The sequence below is a fragment of the Gastrolobium bilobum genome, unplaced genomic scaffold (genome assembly GCF_033153095.1).
Source record: "Gastrolobium bilobum isolate Gb01-03AN ecotype WA unplaced genomic scaffold, APGP_CSIRO_Gbil_v1 utg73964, whole genome shotgun sequence".
Classification (NCBI taxonomy): domain Eukaryota; kingdom Viridiplantae; phylum Streptophyta; class Magnoliopsida; order Fabales; family Fabaceae; genus Gastrolobium; species Gastrolobium bilobum.
Window position 1 is genome coordinate 581 of NW_026899965.1, and position 12,235 is coordinate 12,815.

The window sequence follows — 12,235 nt, forward strand, 5'->3', positions numbered from 1 at the left end:
TCATGGCCACATATAACAGCTCTTGATTGATCCTGGTGAATGCTTGTTAGATTGTTGGTATGCCATGCCAGCATGTTGGCTAAGAAGAGCAATATTAGAGAAAATAAATATTAATGCAGGGGATTTCACCCCATTGGTGAAAACAACCTTTAATATACTGAGATTGACATATTATTCATATATCATGTTATGTCAAGGGATTTGTATTCTAACCTCTTTAAATTTGTGTCATGCATTCATATATGTATTGTGTCATAATGTGTGTTATCAACCCAAATTTTCAGTCCTAAATAATGGTATCCATGCAACTTGCAAGTAAACAAATACCCTTTCTGGTCACAAGCAAACAGACAACAGCTCAGTTGGTATTAAAAAAATAAGGTGAAAGTATATGTTTCATCCTTATTATTAAAGGAAAGAATTTAAAATCCTAGTCTCCACATCTGTATCGAATAGTTCGTTTGATATCTCAAGACATATTGCAACAGTAGCAAAGGAAGTTCATGTAGCAGCAAAACTGAATCCAGATTTAATGGGTATGAAGTTGAAAAATAATGGCAATATAAGCTTTCATACTATGGTATGTAAAATATTATTATGAACACAGCTTCTTAGTAACTTTTTAATTTATTTTGGTCATTTATTAAATGAATTTTTCAAACTCCAGGTTAAAACATTATTATTTAACCCACTTAATTAATTAAAATAATTTGAGTACTTTACATTATATTTATATACATTACTTTCTTAAGAATATGATATTGGTGATTCTCATTATATCTTTTTGCTAGATAAAATGTGTAGATAAAGATGGCTTGGTTGCCTTTGAAGATGGATTCTCTATACATGCAGATGCCATAATCCACTGCACAGGGTACAATCAGAAAGTTTCATACATTTTGTCACTTTCCACTTTCCAGATATCCTTCCTTGCCATATTTACATTTTTGATTGATATGAAAAATGATTATCTATCTATTAAAATAAAATAAAAATGATTATCTATGTAGTTAATGATTTCATGGAATATGACAGATACAAGTATCACCTTCCATTCCTTGAAACCAATGGAATAGTAACCGTTGATGATAATCGCGTTGGTCCAATATACAAACATGTCTTTCCTCCTGCATTGGCTCCATGGCTCTCTTTCATTGGTTTACCCTATAAGGTTATTATCAGAATTTATTATTTTTTTAATTTTTTTTGGGTGAAGAATTATTTTTTATTAATATAGAATTTTTCAAGCCAAATATTAACGATTTAGAGTGATATATATATATATATATATATATATATATATATATATATATATAATTTATTGAAATAATTAAGGTTAATTATAACTTGCTGGGCCAGGATGCTGTTTTTCATGTATCTGAGTTGCAATCCAAATGGGTTGCAAAGGTTTTATCTGGTAAGGTTCACTTACCTACGGAAGAAGAGATGACGGAATCTGTTAAAGACTACTACAAACTCATGGAGGAAAATGGGTTGCCCAAGCGTTACACTCATTCCCTTCGTCCATTTCAGGTATGTGATAGCAATGGAATAGTTATATCCAATGTTCTCAAAATAGAGTTTCTACCTAAAAATAGAAGGGAGTGATAGAAACGTAAATCGTAAAAATCTCACGAAACGTAAAGTTTTTACGTTTCAAGATACGAAGTTATATATATATATATATATATATATATATATATATATATATATATATATATATATATATAGGCAAGATCCTTTAACACCGGTGTCAAATTTGAAATTTGACATCTCATCTGCGAGCCGTTAGTTCAAAAAAGATCAATGGTGTCACATGCTTACAAATCAGAGTCGTTGATATTTTTTGATCTAACGGCTATTAGATAAGGTGTCAAACTTTAAATTTGACACCGGTGTCAAAAGATCCTACCCCACATATATATATATATATATATATATATATATATATATATACATGTAAAAAAAAAATCATATAAGTCACTACTCAAAATTCAATGAATAACTTCATATTTAAAATATACAAGTTACATAATTATATAAACTATATAAGACATAAGTCCAAAAACACAAAAAAAAGTTTAACAACTCCTATAACCAAGTTCCATAACATCAAAAGAATAAAGTTTAATAACTCTTAAATAGAAATACAACGGCCTCGCGTGAAGATTCTTTTTGCGAGGATTCTTTTTTTTTCAAATAGTTCGAAGAAGTTACTGTGCATTTGATTTGGAGAATGAAAATAGTGTTTATTTTATTTTATTTTATTAAAAATATAAAAATAAAACCAGTCATGGGTTAAAAGTTGATCTGGTTTGATTTTTTTGTTTAAGTTAAAACGTAAAAACTTGTGTTTCAATCGTTTTTACGTTTTTACACGTAGTTTTTACCACTTTTTACTAAGGAGAATTTTTACTTGTGTTTTAAGACGTATCACCTTAGTAAAAATGATAAGTTTATATTTTTACACTAGTTTTTAACAACATCAACAACCATGGTTATACCCAAGTATAAATGTGACATTTTTTAAGGTTAGGGTAGCTTTACTTTTCTGAATTTACTTATTTGAAAATGACTCTGGCAGGTTGACTACAAGTACTGGCTAGTTGAACAAATTGGGATGCCTCCGTTGGTAGATTGGAGTGAGAATATGTTTGCAGAGTGCTTTAAGAATTTTCTCGAAAATAACGAAAAATCCAGAGATGAATGGGATGATGTTTATTGGGATGCCATCATTCAAAGTGCATCAGCTTCCTAAAAGCAATGACATTGCATTTCCCCTGCGAGGTGATGTGTGTTACGTGTAGGAGTTCAAGGAGAACATCTGGGCCCCCTAGCTGGGCAGTGGACTACATTCAACAGTAGCTTAATAGATAAGTAGTGATATTGGATATTGTAATATAATTGAGAGCTGATGTAATTGTATAGCTGCATAAATAGAGTCAATAAGTTGTTAGGAACGTGCTAGAAGCGGTGAGTTAGTGAGGTGTCACTTACGTGGCTTATTCACAAGCTCCTCCTATAAATAGAGTTTTGATGTAAAGAAACCGATATCAGAAATAATAACCCATTTTTACTCTTCTTTTAATTCTCAGAGCAACTCTGCTCTATCAATGTGCATGAGTCATGGCCACATATAACAGCTATTAATTGATCCTGGTGAATGCTTGTTGATTGTTGGTATGCCAGCATGTTGGCAAAGAAGAGCAATATTAGAGAAAATAAATATTAATGCAGGGGATTTCACCCCATTCATAAGAATATAGATGGCTAGATCCCTTGTTCATTTTGGTTAAGCATATTGAGCATATTTATTGAATGATTAAAAAATAAAAGCATTAAGAACTTAGGTACTTTTATGTAAATTACCTCACAGATGTTAAGCATATAGGCAACTTGGATTTGCACAAATCACTTTAGTTATAGTTTTACGGTGAAGAGGTTGTATCAAAGTTGAGTTTGTATTCTAACAATAAACACTCCCAAACTACTCATAATGGTCCCTAACTAAATCTAAAATCTAGCTAGGACTATATTCACAAGGGTAATAGCAGATAGAGCACTTGTATTAAAAAAAAAAAAAATAGAGCACTTAATGCATAGTTAATCCCAAGAAAGCTAATATAAATAATGCATGTATGGGACAAGAGTAACTCATCCTTCAAGCATTTCCCTTTTTCAGATTTGGCCTATTTGTTTTCTTTGCTCCCCTGTTGCTTATTGCCAGCTTCTGTTATGCTCCTTCTGCTATAGCAACAACTGAAGTTTCAGGTTTGTGGCTCATGCTGACACTCAATGAAGAATGGAAAACTATTAATGAATTGTGTATATTTCTTGAGACTTGAGTTTTGAGGAAATAGAGACCATACCACTTAGACATAACACTTCATACACTAAATTCAGTCAGTGAAAATTATGGTTACTTGCTAGTTAGACTTTGACTGTTATTATTGTCATCCAAATTAATTCAAATCAATGATTTATTTTAGCATCAACATGCATGTAAATTGTGGTATATTCTGCTTCTTGACATCTAGTAGTATGGTCACCAAAGTGGTATAATTATTTTGCTATTTTGACTGGCACATAATTTTTTTTTTCTTTTTTGTATTTATATATTCACTCTATATCTATCTACATGAAAGAATTCAAATTTACTATCATAGAACTATATATTATGTATTTAAGTGATGTACTTTTGCATTTCTTACACAGGGAATGAAGTGAACACTGATGGGAAGCTTGTAAATGAGCAACTGACAAAGACAAGCCTAGGAGGACATAATGAAGAAGAAAAATTCAAAGGATTTTTTTTCCCAAAACCAATTCCAATTGTTAAGCCTTTCCCTAAGCCTATTCCAAAGCCAACTCCCATTGTTAAGCCTATTCCAAAACCATTTGCAGTGAAAAAGCCAATTCTTGATGTTGAGCCAGAGTTAATTTTCAAGATTAAGCCTATCAGGATAAAGCCTTTTCCTAAACCGCTACCGCCTTTACCTAAAAGGCCTTTTCCTAAAGTGAAGAAATCAAAATTTCCAAAACATTCACAAGCCAATTCACAAGCCAATTCCAACTCCATAATATGATAAGATCTTCCTCCGCATTCTATTAAACTTACCATGCTTAAAAAGTTTACCTTTCCATTTCTATAGTCTCTATATATATAGCTACGCCTGTATCTCAGACATCAATTGGGTTAGCATAATCCAATTGTATACCAATCTTGTGTATTTTATTGGAATATATGTAATTAATGCCTTCGCTTTAATAAAGTTCTAAGGATTGCTCTTGTAACTCGATTCTATTAATCCATGAGTGGTACTGATTTTTTTTTTTTTGTTTCAATTTAATTTTTAAGGGAAATATTACTCTCACGTTATATCAGAGAATTTTTAAATGAAATATTACTCTCACGTTATATGAGTGGTACTGATTTTTTTTTTGTTTGTTTTAATTGTATTTTTAAGGAAAATATTACTCTCACGTTATATCAGAGAAAAATTCTTTGATGCAGTCACAACCTCTGAAGCACGGACTCGTGCATTTTTTAAAAATGTGCGTGTCGGACACGCTCCGACACACGTCTGACACGCAGTCAATATTTTAGGACACACGATCAACTCTTCGACACTTTCCGACATATTTTTTTGACACGCAGTCAACTTTTTTCGACACGTGGTCAACACTCTGACATGTTTTTTTTATTCTTAATTTTATTTTATTAACTAAAAATTAAAAAATTATTTATAAATCAATTTTTTTCTGTTATGAAATTTGACATAAAAGATTAACAAGGTACAAAAAATTATTTTTGTTTATATTTATGTTATGAAATTTGAATATTTGATTGGTTATATAACTTATTATGGACTGTTATATCTGTTAAATATAAATTATATTATATATATTGAAAATATTATTTAATATTAAAACGTGTCCCAACGTGTCAAAATATGCCATTTTTTAGAATTAACGTGTCGGCGAGTCGTGTCGTGTCCCGTGTCAGTATCCGTGCATCATAGGTCACAACTTAGAGGAGAGAGGAGAGAGATTTTTTTTTTTTTTTTATCTCTTATAACATAAGAATAATATTCCCCTATTTTTAATGGAAAAAATATTTGTCTTTTTAAAAAAACATTAATTTCAGTTCAGATTATTTTATATTTCGTTAAAAAAATTCTCACTTTCTCCGATTATAATATGTTTTTATTACCATAAAATAGTAATTTTGACAAAATGACACAATTTTGAATCATTTCAAAAGGACAAACACCATCCTGTAATTCTTTTTATTATTTGTGTGATTTACATTTTGAGCAAAGCTACTCGTACAACATTAACCATACAAAAAATTATAACACAATGCATATATATATATATGCTAATCTTACACTCAATCTTAAACGTTGATTTTCGTCCATCAAACGATTGTAATTAATTGGATTATTCTCATTAAATAATTATTAATTTTCAATAAATTATAACCGTCAGATATCAAAAATTAACGGTTAAGATTGAGTGTAAGAATTATTATTTTTACATCATCGATGTACGAAGATCTTGCCCCATATATATATATATGCTAAAATTATTTCTGCAGCCGTACAATAACGACAGGTGTATGGTTATGATTCCCCACATTTAATGCTTTCATCATTTGTATGGTCATGATTTCCCGCATTTAATACTTTAAAGTATATATATGGCAAGTATTTGATTGCTGCACGTACAGCAGCTGCAGAAATGTAAACCCCTATATATATATATGTGGTTTAAATTATTTAATATGAGAAATCATAACCATACAAAAAGTAAAAGCATAAAATGTGGAAAATCCTGCTCATACACTTGTCATTGCTGCACGTACAACGTTAGATATTATTTTACCAGTATATATATATATATATATATATATATATATATATTTGACTCCAGAGTAAGACTTAAAAGTCTTACTCCTCATCGCAGCCGTTGATTTACTTTCATCTAATGGTTATCATTTAATAAATTATAACAATTAATTATAAGCGTTAGATGAACGGAAATCAACGGCTGCGATGAAGAGTAAGATTTTTAAGTCTTACTCTTGAGTCAAATGATCCCTCCCCACATATATATATATATAGATATATATGGGCTTATCATTTTTCAAGCTGCTTGAGATAATGTTATCTCCTGCTACTAAATCATAATCGTACAAAGATGGATCAATGGTGATAAAGGAAGAGAGAGAAAATGAGAATCATAACTATTCAAAGGTGAATCAATTAATATAAGGAAATAAATAAACAAAACGACGTAGTTTTAAGGTGGCCGGAGATAAACTTATATCAAGCAACTTGAGAAATATTTTTCCCTATATATATAGTGGCGGACCCAGAAAACTTTATTTATGTATGCATATTAAGTCCGAATATTTAGTGGAGGGGGTTTAAGGGCAGTGGCTCCAAAAAAAAATTTAAACAAAGTTTTAAATGCATTAAAGATAAAAGAATATAAACAAAAAAGGGATTTATATCCCTCATATTAGATGAACCAAATTTTCTGTCATGTTAAGAAAAAGACATGATCAATTCATTGAATAATATGTCATCTCACTTTCTTTAACAGTATATAACTTTTCTTTTTAGTACATGTGCTTGTTTTCCTGGCAAAGCAGCCATTTAAATTTCTCCTTCAGTGACATTGCTAATTAATTAAAAAATGTATGACGAAATGTATGTGTGTACTTGCACACATTGGCAACCAAATAGGTCCGCCAATGTATATATGTGTGTGTGTGTGATAACGCATATTTTGTTACACTTATTTATTACTTTTGGTTAGTATTTTTAGGATTTATTTGAGTTAAATAAAGGTCTTTCAGGTCAAATTAGAAATCTAGATTTTAATTGGGTTTAATTGATTTTTGGCCATATCTCACTATACAGATGTCTGCTTGACTCCGTTCTTGTTGCGTTTTGCAGCTAATAGAAAGGGCTACAATTTCTATTTCAGCCACTGAAGCCCAAGTCAGATGAGAAGATGGTCGAAATCTGAGCCCAAGATGACGTGTTTTGCTGGAATTTTATTTTAACGTTTAGACTTGTAAATTAAATTAGAACCCAATGTGTTTAGGGCCCAAGGCCATGTTTTAATGTTTTATTTTATCTTATTAAGTTTTTATTTTATGTATGGGCCGAAATGGTGGATCCCTAACCCGTTCTGAATGTGGATTATTTAAGGGAAACTTTAGGAAATCCTTCGGCAGTTAGATTTTGGATTAAACGATTGTTTGAAGTTTTTCTTTGAAATTCAAAATTCTGCACTCTTTTCTTTTCATCATCTTCTTCTCTTTTTGTTTTATTTTGAATGATGTTTAACCTCGCGATGCTAGGCTAAACACGTTTAATCAATCTAAGGATTAAGGGTTCGTTAGTTTATTTAAGAATATATGCTTTTACTTTTTAATCAATTTCATTTTTTTCCAATTCAGGTTGAATATCATGCGAGTGTAGGTATTCAAACTGAATAATGCGAATGCATTCTATAAAGGAAAATTGATTATTAGATTTAATGGTCAGATTAATTAACCCGATGAACGTAAGTTGAAAAGGTTAAAACTACTGCGATTGCATAGTTGAAATACTATATTCAACCAAATGCTAGGCGATAGTCTAGAGAGGGTTTCCAATTGAATTTGAGGATTCCGAATTCAATTGGGGTTAATCACAAATTGATAATTTTATTTTTATCCAATGACGAAATAAATTAATGAAACCAAATTCCTTAGGTTGATTGCTTTTAATTTTGATTTTTAAATCCCAATTTCAATTTTGTTTTTATTTAAATTTCAAATCAACAAAATCCCCCTTTCCCTTTTATATTCTATTTTTATAGAGTATTTTTTTATTTTTAGCAGGTTTTTTGGGAGACGATCCAAATTGCCCTATCACTACAAACCTAAAGCTCGGTAATTTGCGTGGGTTCGACAGTCTACGTCAAATTTGGCGTTGTTGCCGGGGAATCTGCACGTCAATAACGTTCTTCCTCTCTCCCTTTTTCTTTCTCTAATTTTTATGTTTTCTGTTTCAGCTTCTTCTTCTTATTTTTTCTTTTAATTTTCATTTTTGTGTTTATGTTAATATATATATATATATATATATTCGTTTTCTGCAGTTTTCATTTTGGGTTATCTGTTTGTTGTTTCTATTTTCTGTTTACTGTTTTGTTTTCGATTTAGAATTTCTGTCTGCATATTGTTTTTGCATCTATTTCGTTTTTCTGTATCTATCTCATCTGTCTGCATTCTGTTTCGTCTTGCTTCCTGTTTCAGGCTTTGCATTCGTGTGCATTTCTGCATGTGTGTTCTGCATATTGTTTTGTGCCCTATTTATTGCTTTTTGATCTACATCTATTATTGCATTCCGATTTGCACCTATTACTGCATCTGTTATTGTATCTTCTCTATCAGTTATTGCATTCTCTGCATTACAGCGTGCGTTTTTGGGCATTTTTGAGCGATTGGTCAGACTTCTGTCTAAGAGATTAGTTTCAGGAGCTCTATTTCCAAAGGAATTCGACCTTCAGAGCATAACTCACTCCCTAAAAGGGAGTGCGATCACCCTTATTTTATCAAATTCTGCCATTTACTAACCCGTTTTGATGTTTCTTTGTCGTTTCATGACGTATAGGGTATTTCTGCACTTGATCGACTTGCTCTGATCGCTTTGAAAATTGGTGACCTGAAGGAGGTGATCATCCCGATCAAAAGTCATAAATGATGAAGGCCCAATTTTAGCCAAATTCCTTTGTTTACTATTTTATTTTATTTTTTGAAAAAAAATTTATTTGACTTTTGAGTTCGTATGGTCAATTAAACTTTAAGAGAGTTGGTCCCATAGTGTTTTGAGGTCGTTTGATATTTTCGTAGATTTATTTTTGCTTCTGTTTGTTGTTTTCAGTAGTTTTTGTGTCATATCGTATGTTTTGTGATCTTACTGCCATATGCCTGTGCCTGTAATGCATGACTAGGAGTACTACCAGTGTTGATGATTTATATTCATATGACCCTGAGATAGAGAGATCAATGCATGCTGTTAGTAGAGTTCGTAGGTTGACTTACAGTAGTGCTATCCCTGAGCATACCTTAGAGTCTGAGTCTATTGAGTCTAAGTCTGTTTGTTCGAGTCCTTAACATAGTGTATATTCAGTTGGTGATTTGTTTAATTATGAAGTTATGGATAACAGAACACTTATGCAATTGGCTGCCCCTGATGTTAACAATGAACAGCCTTTATGTATTCATTATCCTGACCTTGAAGTTGGGCTGATATGTCTAGACTATTCCTCGAAAAGTATTTTCCTTCATCAAGGGCCACTGTAATCAGAAAGGAAATCAACGGAATAAGGCAAGCAAATGGAGAAAATTTGTATTAATACTGGATGCGGCTCAAGAGACTTTGCCCAAGCTGTCCATATCATCAAATTCCTGGCCAGATGCTTATTGTTTACTTCTATCAGGGATTGCTACATATGGATAGTAACCTGATTGATGCTGCCAGTGGAGGAGCTCTTGTTGACAAAACACCTGATGTAGCTAAGGCGTTGATCTCAAATATGGCTGCAAATGCTCAACTCTTTGGAACGAGAGCCAATAGCAGTGCTTTGTACCAGGTGCAAGCGACTCCGGCCTAGGCAATAGTACTGGCATCAAGTACTGACAATCAGAGAATTGAAATTAGACTTGATGAATTAGCAACAATGTGAGACAGTTGGAAGTTACCCAGACAGTCTAGACTTCTGCTCCACAGTCCAACAATCCATGTGCATATGCGGTGACCCTTCTCATCCCACTGATGTTTGTCCTTCTCTCCAAGAGGACACCATTCCTGCAGATCAGTCAGTAGCTGCAGTCTTTCCTAGGAAACCACTATTCCAATAGCAGAATAATCCATTCTCCAACATATACACTCCTGGCTAGAAGAATCATCCCAACTTCAGATGGAACCAGAGTCAGCAAAATGTTCCATATTAGCAGAAGCAACAATTCATCCCACAGCAGAGACAAAACTTCCAGAAGGCTGCTCCCCAACAAATGCTACAACAACCACCAGAGAAGCAGCAAAATACTGGCCATGGTCCTTCCTTGGAGGACTTAATGAAACAGATGGCCACCAACAATCTGGAGTTTAAACAGAGGACAAAATCCATAATCCAAAATTTGCAGACACAGATTGGGCAATTGGCGACATCAATGAACCAGGCTCAACCTTCCAACAGCTCTCTTCCATCACAGACAATTCCAAATCCAAGGTTCTTAGAGGATTCTCTAATCCCCTTAACCCACTTCCTGCATGACAAGTCATATATAAAGCATATATAACAAACATACAACATAAACATAACATCATAACTCATCCTCTGGTTAACTATTCAAGGGCTCTCCCGAAGAATAGCTAACTGAAATGTCCCACATGCCTAGTGTGACTCCTAGGCTCAAGCCATAGGCAGCCTACATACATATTCACGGGCTAGGAACATCATAACATACATCATCAGTGCATCATCAAAACATCAAGAATCATACAATATCTATATGAATGTGAATAAATGCACATATACCACATATCACATACCTTTATACAATTCAACCATAATGCCCTCCATCATAGTGGGGCCACAAGAGAGAGGAGCAACCAAAACCATGAGCTTACCTCAAGGAGCTTAGCACAAGCCCACACTCCAATATAATACGTATGCTCCAAAACAATCCTCAAGTGCAAGGTTCTCTAGGCACACCTAGAGTGGGAACCATTCACATCATTAATTACACGGTAATTAATCAAGTCATATACAAGACTTAACCATTTAATGATTCTATTTTCCATACTTATATGTCAGTAACATGCCCAACACAAGTCTAGACCATTAATTACATAATTACATGTTTTAGTTCATAAGGAATTGTTATCTTACAACAAAATCAACTATGTGATTTAAGCACTTCAATCAACTTAGAGTTACACTCTAAGGAAACTAAGATAACTTGTATTATTTTTAACTCATCCTAGCCATATATATCCTTCATGGTTGTGACATACATAGGGTACATAAGGTGTTCATTTGTTCTCTAAGTCCACAATAACTCATTAGACACTTAGTCCATTAATAAACTCTCTTAGATTAAGGCCTTTTCCACTTAACTTAGAACTAATCAAGACATTTATCGTCAATATATGTCATTTATAACCTTGAACATTAATTATTATAGGTTACTAAGGGGTTCCATAAACCCACTTAGCCTAAATCTCACTTTTACGGTTTTCCTATAACTGAGGGGTTCCCATAAACCCACTTAGCTTAAATATCACTTTTACGGTTTTCCTATAACTGTACATGCTTCTGTTTTCTAGTCATTGTGCGCAAACCACTTGTTATAACATTCTCATCTTTTAATATGTTAATCTAGACTCAATTACCTTTCCAACAAGGTATCACATGCCTCATTTGGAGTTCTCTAGCTCCGGTTATCATCGTTTGAAGTTGGACAAGCAAAACTACTTGCCAACTCCAAACAGAGCCCCAAACATCCTTCACCATTTCTGCGATTCTGGAAAATCTACTAAATCAATTGCTCTAAAATGTTTACATAGAAAACTAGACACCTTTAGCTTTAATTTGATATATCATCAGCCTAATTTGAGTAAGAACTGAGGGAGAAACAATTCGTGGAACATACAGACACGTACAACCC

The 12,235-nt window shown here is 32.8% G+C and overlaps 2 protein-coding genes across 2 annotated transcripts; both read left to right on the top strand.

Moving 5' to 3' along the window:
• The first annotated feature begins 460 nt into the window (after positions 1-460).
• LOC133294416 (flavin-containing monooxygenase FMO GS-OX5-like) lies at positions 461-2,758 on the top strand. Its single transcript, XM_061493063.1, has 5 exons — positions 461-580; positions 792-874; positions 1,036-1,171; positions 1,360-1,533; positions 2,585-2,758. The coding sequence occupies exons 1-5, from the start codon at positions 533-535 to the stop codon at positions 2,756-2,758; spliced, it is 615 nt and encodes a 204-aa protein (XP_061349047.1). The 5' UTR covers positions 461-532.
• A 5-nt stretch (positions 2,759-2,763) lies between these two features.
• Positions 2,764-4,586, top strand: LOC133294411 (uncharacterized). Its single transcript, XM_061493059.1, has 3 exons — positions 2,764-2,861; positions 3,683-3,771; positions 4,216-4,586. Exons 1-3 carry the CDS (start codon positions 2,764-2,766, stop codon positions 4,584-4,586), a joined length of 558 nt encoding a protein of 185 aa, XP_061349043.1.
• Positions 4,587-12,235: the final 7,649 nt, after the last annotated feature.